Below are 13,809 nucleotides of genomic sequence, written 5' to 3' on the forward strand. Positions count from 1 at the left end.
GCTCGCGTATACTACGACACTTACGTCCCTCGATTCCGGGGGTGGCACGTTTGACTCCGGGATCAGCCTCGTCGCTATTCGTACTATGGTCGCTACCTCCCTCTGCTGAGGTGCAGGTTGTCTACAGACGAAGATGTGGTTGACTACCGGGATAGGCCTTCTTGTATACGTACGGCCTATAAGATCAGCCATGTCTTGATGCACTTGTCCTCCATGCCTGGAACATAGACCTGCGCGCACTGCGTGGATACCCTGCTCGGTCATGGGCTCGTATGGCTATTGGCGCAGACCCAATACACACCAGCCCCAGCGTCTCTGGGGGTGATCAACATTGGAGATCGTCAGTGTGCAGGTGGATCTTCGATGAGATACCCCGCCTAACAAAGGCTCTATAACTCTCCCCGATGGCTGATGCTGTTGCTACTGCATTGTATCCACGACATCTCACATGGTCCACTGAACCGCACTTCGAGCCTCCCTTTGCGCGACGACCAACGAGCCATGACAGGCTAGAGTGCTTGACAACGGCCTTTCACTGGATATCCATTGATTGATACGCATGACTACTTATGTGTGCCGCAATCTGATATGGCAGTCCTCTGGAGAACGTTGATGGGACACGGCTTCATCGTTATCATCGCCTCGTCCCTTCGGCTATGTGAACGATGAACAGTTGCGCATGGCAAAAACACTCCACAACAACATAGCAAGGCCATGACACAAGAGAATACGAAACAAAAGAGTCAATTCCTACAGGTACAAAGCAACGATATAAATACAAGTCAAGCAGTCGTATTGAATCAAACCACCTAGCCCGCCCTGACTGCCCGCCATCATCCGCCTGCGCCCAGCACCGACATGCTCATGTAGCAATGCACGAGCCCAGAACCTGTGAGCCATCTTCATCGTCCGGAGGGAGCTATGTAGCTTGACGCTTGTTGGACGTCTCTTCGTCGTCGTTCTGGCGCTTGGAAAACTGCATGACTGGACCGACATCATCATCATCATCGTTATCCTCGGTGACGGGGTCCTTGAGGATGTAGATGGTCTTCGGGACCATGCGAGTCTTCCAGACCCTCTTCTTGTCCTTCATGCTGACCTGGCCCGCAAAATGCTCCAGGTTTCCGGTGCTCAACGTTAGCTGCCCTGGCTGCAAATCATGGACAGACGCCTGAGGTTGGTCATTGAGAACTGCCTGAATTGACTCGGTCGAGTCGGCTGAGGGCGGTTCCTGGCCTCGTAGATCGATGACGTAGGGGAACCCCTCGTTGCGTCGGGCGGTGGCTTGCGACTTGATCTCAATCGTCGGAGTGTCGGCGTCAGCCGTCTTCTTGAGATCCCTCTCAATCCTGTTCTGCACCGTCAAATGATTCACTTGCATACGGCCCTTCCCGTCTCTGCCTATCGCACTGGCGCTGGAACTTGTCAACATGTGCAGGGAATGATTGAAGTGGAATAGCTTACTCGACTGCCAGACGCTTGTCCGGTGAATTGGCGGGGTGCTTGAATGTCTCCGTCGCCATCTTCCGAAGCAGTCTGAAGTCATCGTCTGTGTGGAGGATGGTCGAGTTCTCGTTGTCAGACGGCGCTTTGCCCGTATAGTTGAAGTTCCGCCCAACTGGGCCGGACTTCTCGTTGTACTTGTTATCTGGGTCGGCCATCAGGTAACGACAATACACTAGTTCGAGCCATAAACCGAACAACTAAACAAGGACTGTTAGCCATGGGACTGGAAAAAGCTTTAGTGAACGTACCCTGGTCTTCTCGGCCTGGATCCTGGAGTTTTTGCTGTTGCGAACGAAACTTGCGCCAGCACCACTGGCCTCCGAGGGCTGTTCGTCCAGCTTCGCGATGTTCAATTCGGATCTCTCGATCGCCTCGACCCAACTGTCTAGAATTAACAAAGATTCTGATGGCTTAGTTGAGAAGGTGCACCTACCCTTTCTCTTGGACAGTCAATGATTGATCGGCCATTGTCGCTGAGTGTCTTGGAAGTACAGTGGATTGAACAAGTAACGAATAGGTAAGTGCGAGATCTCAAGAGTAATGTATGTAAAAAGTTGTTGTTGTAGAGGCGAATAAGCTGCGATGTTGTGGTTGTGTTGTGATACGTTCTTGGAGCAAAGTCCATGCCTTTATACATTCTTCGATCTCCTCAGCTTGCTAACACCTTCAGATAGGGCTCTGGATGACGATGACCACGTACTATCGTCATGATGCTGTCGCCATTCACTGATGACGACGATGTCTCCTAGGATCGTGAACATCTGTGGGCGTAGCTTCGCCCATCCCGAAACCTAGGCTGGTCGACATGGATAGAAGCTTCACCAACACCAGCCAGCTACGCCATACGACAGTAATCGCGCCGTGATGACGCAGATTTGCGCACCCTATACCATTCTATAACACTCAAGATCGGCAACCATCGTCGACCATCGTCACAACGTCGAGGCTGGAGGGTGGGTCTGAGGCATTCAGAATGCCAATGTCGTCACTGTGGTGTGTTCCAAAAGTTTACCTGTCTCTTTAGAGTATCCTTGGCACGGTGGTTGTCACACTCTCTGGGATGGGGTCTAACGTGGAGCAGGGTTCATTAGCCTTGGTCACAAAGCTGGATGGTACACTCGGTCCAACGATCGACAGTTGCTACAACATCAGACCCAAGGTCACGGTTGACGGTTGCAGCCGAACGCGTCCACGGACTCCCGTCGCCGACCATGAGAGGGATAGAGTTCTGTGCATGCCCACATCCCAGAAGTCACCAACGATTTGATTCAGAGTTTCATCATTGAACAAGCATTCTGCTGTCTGCCAGCAGCTCGCCGTCCCGTGGAAAATTCCTCACGCCTCGGGTGACAATATCGCATCCCCCGCCCCCACCATCTTCTGTTAAGAGTTCCGATCAATTCCTTTTTCCATTAATGTTTCCTTGTTGTCCGGGTACGCATCAGTGGACACCACGTAGTGTCCTATACAGAGCAGAAGGACCGATAGAGAAGCGATACGTAGCGTGTGCCTGTTCCTGCATGGACGGCCCACTCGGTTGTAAGCTTCACTAGCCTTCTGGCTAGCTTTGGAGCTGGAGATATCAAACCGTCGTTATCGATAGCGCGGGTGTGGCACGGGCTGAGCGCCGATCGCCCGCGCGACCCGTCAAGAGCTGTAGCTGTTTCAATTGGCTCCGCGAAGTTGGCGGCGGAGTCCCTAGGCATGCAAGCCGCATACGTAGGTGACGCCCCGAATCGCCAAGAACGCTTCCGGCTGCGACTAATGGTCTGGGCACAGGAATAGCTCGTTTTACTTTTGATCGGTACCGTGCTACTACTACACAAGATTTATACACTGTGGAAGTATAGTTTAGTGGCTCCGGAAGGGCTCGCGCCCATCCGCTGTGCCGCCGGATTGCCGTAGCGCTGTTTCATAGCTCGAGCTCAATCACAGCACACAAGAGCGTTGACGTATGCAGCAGCGGAATTGAACCGCGTAGGCACTCGTGATGCCGTCGCGCTGTTGACGCTTCGAACTCTACCGCTTTGCGGTCTCACAAGCCGCAATTGCCATTAATTTGCGGTGTTTTGATACAGGCGCGTGGGGGACATTCGCTCGGAAAAGGTCGCGACATCCGGACCCCGACGTAGCCACCTCACTACGACTTGTCTCAGCCTTACCAACACCACGTTATCGTATCCCTCTAAGCACCTCAGCGCTGCTGCAGTCTCTTTCCATCCACCCCACATGTTTAGCGCGCTGTTCACGGCGCCAAAGTCATCACAAGATGATGAGACAGCACAGAGGGGCACGCGTGCTTCTTCTGCTTCTCGCGAGTCTTGGTTTTGTCGGGCTGTACTATGCATCTCTCGTTTGCTCGAAGCCTCTGCAATCGGGGTTTGAGAGCGTGGGCTTAGATAGTAATGGTGGACTGACATTGGTTATCTTGTGTCACCTTGCCTTTGTGTGGATATTTGGCTTGCGGTTGCCCTTTCTGGTGGCACAGAGCCCCTATTGGTTGCAACAAGTGCCCTTCTGGCTGGCAAGAGTGCCCCTGTTGTTGATGCAAGTGCCTTTGCTGTCTATGCAAGTGCTATTGTTGTTGACGCAAGGCATGCCGCAAGTCATTTCAGCTCTACGACTCTGCGGTAGCTTGCCAAAGCGCATATACAACTGGTGCTGGCGAAGGAGTTATGCAAAGGACAATCTCCTGCTTCACGAACTCCCTTACAACAACTTCACTCGTTCTATGAGTCCGCGGGCGCGAGCGTGGTTCTTGATGGCCCACAACTACGGCAAATTGTTGCAAGAATACGATCGTGTGGTAGCCATCGACCAAGGAAAGACTAGTCAGAAGGAGAATAGTCAACAGGAGAACAGCCAGAAGGGGGTCAGTCAGAAGGAGAACAGTCGGAAGGAGAACAGCCAGAAGAAGAACCGCAAGAAGAAGAATAGCCGCCGAAGGACCAGTGAGCGAAAGACCAAGCAGCGAAAGACCAGCGAGGAAACGAATAATCTCACCCAATGTACTCGCAAGGACGTTTCCATATTAGTCCCCAATCACAAGCACATCAGTCTCAAAGAGCGCCTTCGCAACGCTGTTGACGTACTATTCACAAGACAAGGAAAGCTTGATCTCGAGAAGATGCGCAAAGCTACTCACGAAACTTTTCTAGCGTATCCTGCTGAATACGCCGCGAACATGCGCGAGCTCGCTAGTCAACTGTCACCAAGTGCAGATGACGAGATCTGGTTCAGGCATTTGGAAGAATGTTCTGTGGCTGACATCACCCGCCTACGAGTCTGGCCCTCTGTCGCGGATGAAGACACGTCGAAGTTCGATTTTGGTCTCGGTACCGGCATTTCCCCTCACTTCAGTCGCATCCTGCAATCTTGTCAGGTCTACACAGACTCCGCGTTCGGGTCATTGAAAGTCTTCTCCGACTTTATTATTCGCAGTCTCTCGGTCAAGACACCAAAGACGTGGATTACGCATTGGTCATCAGCTGCAGTCAGAGGTTTCTGTTATCTGGTATGGAGAGCGCCCGCTGTACCCCGAGAGCAACCTCTTCAACCGCCTACTTCAAACGTCAAAACCAACCCTGAGACAAATCATTGGATCGTAGACTCTGGTTCGAAGTTACATCTCACGAACAACAAGGCGTGGCTGCTTGATTACGTTCCCGATCACGCTCAGGCGGACACTGTCGCCAGCCACCAGGCAGCCCGATGGGGCATACGGTCCTTACGATTCCTCCCATTCGTAAGAAGACCCCGGCTAGACATAGCAGGGTGGGGCTCTGTTCGATTACTTGTGTCAAACAAAGACAACGTCGAACAGGAAATAGAGCTTCAGTCCGTCGGATATGCACCAACTGCGGCAACCAACGTGATATCACTTGGAAAAATGGCGCGTTGTCTCCGTTATCGTGGAACGTTTGATCCCGAAGAGATGACGATATTGGATCGACATGGGAATCATGTGACAACCGCGTCAAACCATGAAAACCAATACCGTTTACAGACTCTCAACACGCCACCCCCTCCATGTCACACCTTGGAAAGCGAGCAGCTTTCGGAGGGGGTATCTTCCACAGTAGAGCCATCAGTGATGGTCGTCGGGTCGGTCCATCATAGCGATAGATCCGTACCAGGGCAAAGTTCGGAGCGCTCTGGCATATTTCCCCCAACACAGCATCATGGTAACATTCGCGCGGCCCCTCAACATCAAGGCAGTCCTTCGCAGTACACCAGCTATCACCATTCTACAGCACCATCAGCTCCCTCACATCAACATCTCACTGCCCAGCGAGACCCCCGCCATCTCCCACGGTATCAGGAAGCTGCACCTCAATACCAACAACACATTCCTCAGCAAGAACTCCGCGGACTTCCACAGTACCAGGGCGCAGCACCTCACTACCAACAACACATTCCCCAGCAAGGCCCCCGCCATCTCCCACAGTACCAGGACGCAACACCTCACTACCAACAACACATTCCCCAGCAAGGCCCCCACCATACCCCACAATACCAGGATATGGTGCCTAGATACGATGAATGCCGCTCTTCACCGTCTTTCACAGCTTCTGCAATGCTGAACCCAGGAACGTACTCGTATGCTATCCCTTACCCTGGAAGCCAGGGCTACGGTTCCAACCATACGACAATGCCCTTTGCACAAACATACACCAATGACGTCTGCGCGTATGCTTCGGGTTCGTCTTCGGCCTACGAAGGAACACCACAAGTCTTCAGCCCATACCCTCAGAACTTCCATTCGGCTACGGATGGTATGAGAGAGGCAACCACTCATCCTCAGATGAGAAACCTAACGCATGCACCTGGGAGCCAGTATACGCCACCGTACACTCATGGTACGCTACGACCCCAGCAGTACTACACGTACGAGACGCCTCAGTTTGATGCGTCGACTGTACACGCTCACCAAATGTTGCAACCCATCGGATATGCCCCACAAGCAACGGCGCATCAGTACCCAATCAATCGTGGGAACGACCCTACACACGTGATTGTAACTCATCCAGTCCCCAACAGAGGCGTACGAAGAGGACAGCAGAAGCTTAAGAAGAAAACGGTCCGCAAGAATCCTCCTCAACACGAACTGCTTCCAGCGCCTGCACCAGATCTACCGAACATTACTCCGATGAGGTCTAGCAGTCCAACCTCAGCACCAGCGCCCAATGGTCCAGCATCCAAACAATACTTCGTCAACACAGCAGAGAAGCGTAAGGAAAACAGGTAAGATCTGGCTATCTTAAGCAGGTTGTATGCATCAGACTTACGTTACTCAGTGACAATGGTCCGAATTTGACCGATGACCATGGCAGAGAGAAGGTGCCACGTACAGAGCAAGGCTGTACCATGCTTCTACAAGTTCGACACGTACGTTTCAACAAGAACAACGTTGGAACGGAGTATCCCGAAAGGAGGTGTCGCTATAATGCTCTGGAGGGTACCTCTCTCTGTGCTGAACATTGTGAGTACATGTCTTATCGTGCCGTGCATTATCGTCAAGAGCAAGACCGTGTCTTCATGTGTCTTTCTTTACTAACAGGTTCACGTTAGCCTTCAGTACTAGCGTCAACAACCCCGCAAGCGATCTCAAAGTCTGGTTCAAGAAGCACTCCTTGAGCAAGAGCGAGAAAACGCGCCTTATGCGTCGCGCACGGAAGATCCTTGGAAACAAATACCAGCATAGAGATATTTGTGGTGTCTGTGGTATACTCGAGCGTGTCTTCAAGAAGCTCGACAACGGACAGATCAGTGACCGTCTCAAGAGCATTGAAACTCTAAGAGTCCCAGATGATTTCATGGAATGGCACCAGCGAAAATGGGCGAAGATCCCAGACTATCAAGACAAGTTCAAGAATATGTTCCGCGTCGAAGGTATGGAAAGCCTAGAGAAACATTTTATTGAGAAGGCTGGCGTGGTCGACGGGCGGCTTCAGATGTGTGAGGGGTGTTATAAACACCTTAGCAACGTGAACACGAGGCCGCCCAAGCACAGCCTTGCCAACTTCACCTTCACTGGTGAAATCCCGGAAGAACTCGCATGCCTGAATGAGGTCGAGCAGATAGTGATAGCGCCGGCGCGAGGTGTTCAAGCCTTCTTCTATTTGAGGCGCACTATCTCCGACGAAGTCGAAACTCGACAGAGAGCCAAAAAAGGACACTGGCTCACGTTCAAGCAAGATTTTGACGTGATGGCCACACGCGTACTAAGCGTGCCTCTCACCGGCGATAAGCTCGCGGACACCATCCAAGTCAATCTTGTCAACTTCCAGGGGAAGTCAGATACCCGCCTTCGGCTGCTTTCTGTCGACCCGGTAAAGTTGTTCCGCGCTTTCACCTGGCTTAAGCAAAACAATCCCTTGTACGAAGATCTCGTCTGGGACGAAGATGCTGCCAAGATCTACGATGGAAGCATTCCCGAGTGCATCATCATGCCGACTGAGTCGACGCCTCCTAAGGATACTTCCGGTACCCAACAAACTCAGGCTTCTACTTCACCTTCCACGAACGACTCGACTCCCAAGGATCATGCAACTCCCAGCTCTCCGATGGGAAGTGTCGTCGACGCGAGAACTCCAACTCCCGACGAAGATTCCGATCTCGGCGATGGCGAATATCTTGACGAAGAGGAGGCGGCATCTGAAGAGGATGACGGCAGTTATCCGGTCGAGGACAGCGACGCGCCTATATCCGAAGAAAACATAGTAGGTATCGGCGACTCGCCTGGAGTTCATGACGAAGAAGATTGGGTAGATGTCGGTCCAGGCGAAGACGACGACGACCATGATGATGAGCCGCACACTGATACCAGATCTACGCTGATGCTTATGGACGGTTCTGGTATTCCTGAGATGGAGAAGATCGGGATTGGGCTGAAAAAATCGGCAGGTAGGTTTTACTCTTCTGCCATGGCTGTTCTTCACCTCGCAATCTTCATCGAGATATCACAGCTAACAAGATGTCGATATAGGGTTCAGCAACGCAGGCCCCATTACTATCCCGCGTGATTACGATCTATGTGATGAAAACAATCCGATGCACCTTCCGTCTGTCCTGGTCATTCTTTATCCGTACGGAGTGGGCGGCTGCAACCCGTGGCCCAAGAAGTACGAATCTGATCCGTTTCTACCCTACAAGCTATCTTTCCAAGCACATATCAAACTCCTGCTTCAGCGTGGACCCCGTTTTCTAGGGCAACAAGGTCTCGTCAAGCCCGACAAGGTTGAGATACAGGGCGCAGGATTCGCCGACCACCCGTTTTTTCTCCCCCTAGTGGCCAACATGTTCCTACGAATGGAAATTCGAAGGTTGACATGGCTACGATGTAGTTCAAGTTATGGGAAGGCCGCTGCGGAGGCTATCTCGAAGCTGGATGCGCTGACGCTCGATGCTGTCCTCGACGAGAGCAAGAAAGATGACGCATCACTAGCTCAGCACAGAAAAGCTTTCGAAGATCTTGTGAAGGCAGTTCGCGCAGTGACTGGCAATGTCATAGGAAGTGCTCAGTCGCGTCGCAATAGCCGTGATGAGATATGGGCAATGATGCACAAGCACGGACGTCCAGCCGTAAGTAGAGTCGACACTATCAGGACGTTCTCAAGCTAACCTTCACATAGTTTTGGTGTACTATAAGCCCTGCAGACGGCCATAGTAGGCTTCTCATAAAGCTGTGCGGCGTTAAGATCGACCTCGAGAAGGACCACGACGAGATCAAAGACTATACTGCCAAGATTCGTGCGGGCCTTGCTGCAAACAACCCTGTCGCCGCAGCTCAGTACTTCGATACGATGGTGAACCTGGTTACAGATGTCTTGATCGGTAATGGAGACCAAAAAGGACTCTTTGGTTTTGCCAATGGTCACTATGGAACCGTTGAGACCAACCAACACGGCGGTCTTCATTTGCACTTCATGGTGTGGTTGAAGGATCTTCCAAAATGCAAGGACCTCATGGAGAGACTGAACCTCGAGGGCGACGAACAAGACCAAGACAAAGACCTGGAAAAGTGGATAACCAAGTACGTTGACGGTTGTTGTACGAATGATATTGACGGCATCGATCATCGCACGCCACAACGCGAAGTGGAAATTTGGAGAGAGAAGTTGAAGAGAGGTCGGGTTGCGGGCACACTGAGACGTATGGACAAGATTGCGCGGGCCAAGACTGTTCATACCCAGCAACTACCGACCCCAAGTCCGAGTGAAGGTAAATCGCCATTGAAAGACGGCCAGCGCCTTTGAACTAACAAGAACGTGTACAGCAAGCGAAGTACCTGGCAATGATGCAGAAGCCGAAACATCTCCCACAGCAACCACGCAGCCCTCAAGTCCCGCCGACCTCAATACAGAACAGCAAGAACAGACAGAGAACGGCTCGTCCGAGCAAGCTGTATGGGAAGACATTGACAAAGAATTCGACGGCAACGTCACTATCCACCAAAATGCCCCCGATCCGTACGAAAGCCACGAAAAGGACGACCACGAGTCGTTTCAACCGATCCCTCGTCTCAAGGAGTCAACGGTAGAAGCCGACTACGAAGATGGCTTGTGGTTCATGAAGGATGCGGCTGAAGTCGAGAAGTTTCAGACATCGACCGACACGGATCTCAAGATTCACAAGCCAGCCAAAGTTTCAGACATTAGATATGCGTCCGGTGAAGCTGTAGCCGATGACACTTCTTCCAAACTCATTCGGGAGGATCAGTACCAGGTATGTAAAGGAAATGATCGCTTTTTGGTCGCTCCTTGTTCTAACAAGAACACAGCTTATGTACGGGGTTCAGATGCATAATTGCAGAAAGAACAAGAAGTGTAAACCGACGTGCAGATACAAATATCCCCTCCCAATCAATAGCGAGCGTACAAGACTCGACAAGAATGGAGACGTCATCCTAAAGCGTAACCATGGGAGGGTCAACAGCTTTTCGCCAGTATTGCTGAGCGTCATGCGCGGCAATTCGGACTGCAAACCTGTATTTCTCGGCTATTGCAGTTATTGCAAAGTGTTCTACATGACCAAGTACATGACGAAGTCAGAGGCGAACATGGAGCGCTTCAACGAGGTCGTCCGGACTAGTCAAAAATACCATGACTACTACAAACCGAGAGGCCCTAACGACAGAGGCCCCGCCAGGAACGGTCAATCAATGATCCATCGCACTAGTAACAAGTTTGAAAGTCAAGCAGGTAAAGAGTCATACACCCTTTGATGTTGCTAAGCTAATGTGAACACAGAGATATCGTATAGCGCGCTCGCTACCTACATTGTCAACAAGAAGGATCACTACACTTCGGACCATTTTGCCAAAGTCAATTTGGCTTCATTCCTAGGATGGATACGGGACTTGGAGAACGGCAAAGATCCAGACGGTAAAGCGCCAGACGATGAAGAGCAAGATCTTCCTGAGTCGGGAGCCGAAGACATACTTCTCAACAACGAGATAAACGAAGACGAGTTCGGCCGCCTTGGAGACGAAGATGGCGATCCGGGAGCCACTCAGCAAACCGAGGACGATCAACCGGATGAGAGTACCGGCGACGATACACACTCTAAGCACGGTATCTCAAGCACAATGCGTGTGGACAAGACAACCGGCAAGGTCATCCGCAGCAACGCCGTACAAGACTACGTCTACCGCGGAACAAACCTGAAAGACCTGTCTCTTTACCAATTCGTCACTCACTTTGTTCGTGAAACGCAGGGACAGCGGAAGGCATTGGAAGATAAGTCCGAGAAAGGTAATCAAGGACACGTCCGCGGAATGTTTCAACCGGGACACCCATTGGTCAAAACACACCTGATGTGCCAGCGGACGCTGCCCCGCACTCCGGTACCCATCTGCGCTAACTTCCCAAACGCGAAGACTGAGGACAATGCCAAGAAGGAAAGGCTAGCCAAGATGCTGCTGGTTTACTTGAAGCCCTGGTCTATTTTGGAGGACCTTAAGAGCCCCGAGCAATCTTGGTGGGAAGCGTTGGAGGCCTTCAAGGTTATGAAAACTCCATATACCAACGAGGCCGTGTTGATAATGGACAATATCCAGGAGATCAATGAGATGGAGGAGCAGACAAAAGAGGAACGAAAGAAAGAGATAGCCATGGAAGGTGTACCGGGGATGGTACGCTATGCACTAGAGAAAGATGCTGTACAGGATGGACAATCAGTCGACCCAGACGATCCCGAGGCGCTTGAGGAAGCATACGAAGCGCTCCGACCGATCATTGAACGTAGCGGAGAACTAAAAGAAACGATGGATCTTCTCACCAAGAACAAAGCGTTCGACAACCCGAAAGGGTGGAACGTGGGAAACACTCCTGGACTTGATGGTGGCTTCACCGAATTCACCGACGAGACCCGCAGAAACGTATGTCGCAATCTCGCGGACGCTTCTCGTACCCACCTTCATGGCCGAAATGAACTCGTCAAACAGCAGCGTCAAAATGGTGCCGTCTCTGAGGCCAAGGATCCGTCAGGCAACACGAATGACGGCGAGCCATATTCACCTGGTCCCATGGACAATAGCCGAGCGCCAAGTAAGCGAGATTTCGAAGAAAACGGTTTGCTGCAGTTCTCCAAGATACAGCAGAAGTTGACGTTGAACCTTAAGCAGACTGAGGCATTCTTTCTGTGTATCGAAGCATGTTTGGCGCGGATGCGCGACGGACAAACATACAAAGCACGACGCATTTTGATTACTGGCGTGGGCGGTACCGGAAAGAGCAAGGTCATTCAAGCTATCACAGCTTGGTATGAGGCTATAAACAGAGGACAGGAGCTAGCAATCGTGGCTCCCACGGGAACAGCCGCAGCCCAAGTCAACGGTAGTACAATCCACAGCAGCTTCTCACTCAAATGCCGCGGCGAGTCTTCAGCGGAAGTGTCTCCAGCGAGAACACAACGCATGCAGAGTGAGGCACGACGCAAGTTCGGGTATGTTTCTTGTCTAATTCTCCCATGCTGCATTACGAGTTCTAACATCTAGTCAGCGTTGTGAATTGCGTCATTGTCGACGAGTGTTCGATGCTAGGACAGTGTACACTGGCCGATATGCACCAGCTTCTGACAGGCGCTAAGAACACGGATGATCAGGGTACTGCATTCGGCAACGTCGACATGCTTTTCTTTGGAGACTTCTACCAATTGCCCTGTGTAGGTGATACCAACTTGTGGGATCACTTGTTGGGCGAGAAAGCGAGGAAGAACTTCCAGTGGAAATATCGCCGATCTTCTGGAGCCCTCTGGGGCCAGCTGACAAACGTGGTCATCTTGGATGAAGTCATGCGACAGCAACAAGTGGATGAAGACAACATCAAATTCGTCGCCACCCTTTCGAGAATTCGTACCCACGCCGCAGAGCAACAAGACTGGGATTTGTTGCAATCTCGACTGATCGGTACCGAATCGGCGGGCGATACGAACGGAGATGAGTCGACCGGCCGGAACTTGGTTGATCTCAGCGACTTCTCTGACCCAGACACTGTTTTGATCTGCAGAAGGCACAACGTCCGTCGCGAATTCAACTATCGACGTGCTAAAGCAAATGCCTCGGCCTGCAAGCAAACATTGTTCAATTATGCTTGTCGTTACAAGCCTACAAGGAAATCTCCCATGGTTGGTCCACGCGCCATGGGCTTGATCCGCCAACTCAATCCTTCCAAGCACCAGAACATGGAGTCGAAGCTGTACCTTCACTTGGGTATGCCTATTCAGATCACCAAGAATCTTCACGTCGAGTTGAAGATTACTAACGGCACCTTGGGGTGGATTCGCGGCATCGGACTTAGCCAGGCAGATCGTAAACGGCTCCGGGACGTATCTGTGAATGGAAACCCCGACGAATTTGCCCTGCTCGACGTTCCTGAGTACGTTATCGTAGAGTTGAAGTCGCCGAGCAAAGACTTGCCTGAAGCTGGACTGCCCAAGAATTGCATTGCTATCTTTCCTTCAAGTGGGTCCACAACTCTCGGGCAGGACCAAGGATCCTGGAGCTTTCGTCAGCTGCCCCTTACACCAGCCTACGCCATCACGGACTACAAGAGCCAAGGCCAAACCTTCAAGAAGGTCATCGTAGACCTGTCATCTATCCCAGGGAAGCCATTGTCGAATGGCAGTGTCTACGTCATGTTGTCGCGGGTGACATCTCTCCAGGGTCTAGCAATTCTCAGGCTACCTGCGAAGAAGCTGGAGGAGCTAAACAAAGCACCCAAAGAGGGTTTGTGCACAGAGATCAAACGTCAGTGTGAATACAATCCAGCAACATCTGCGGACGCTGCCGAAGTAAGTAAA

The 13,809-nt window shown here is 51.6% G+C and overlaps 1 protein-coding gene across 1 annotated transcript; it reads right to left on the reverse strand.

Annotated features, from left to right (window-relative positions):
* Positions 1–919: 919 nt before the first annotated feature.
* J4E83_005323 (uncharacterized protein) lies at positions 920–1,974 on the reverse strand (the record flags this gene model as incomplete). The annotated part of the gene is made up of 4 exons (XM_049332242.1): positions 920–1,415; positions 1,465–1,703; positions 1,755–1,887; positions 1,940–1,974. 4 exons carry the CDS (start codon positions 1,972–1,974, stop codon positions 920–922), a joined length of 903 nt encoding a protein of 300 aa, XP_049188693.1.
* Between the last annotated feature and the right edge of the window lie 11,835 nt (positions 1,975–13,809).

Source organism: Alternaria metachromatica (assembly GCF_023757995.1).
Source record: "Alternaria metachromatica strain BMP 0045 chromosome Unknown scaffold_10, whole genome shotgun sequence".
Classification (NCBI taxonomy): Eukaryota; Fungi; Ascomycota; class Dothideomycetes; order Pleosporales; family Pleosporaceae; genus Alternaria; species Alternaria metachromatica.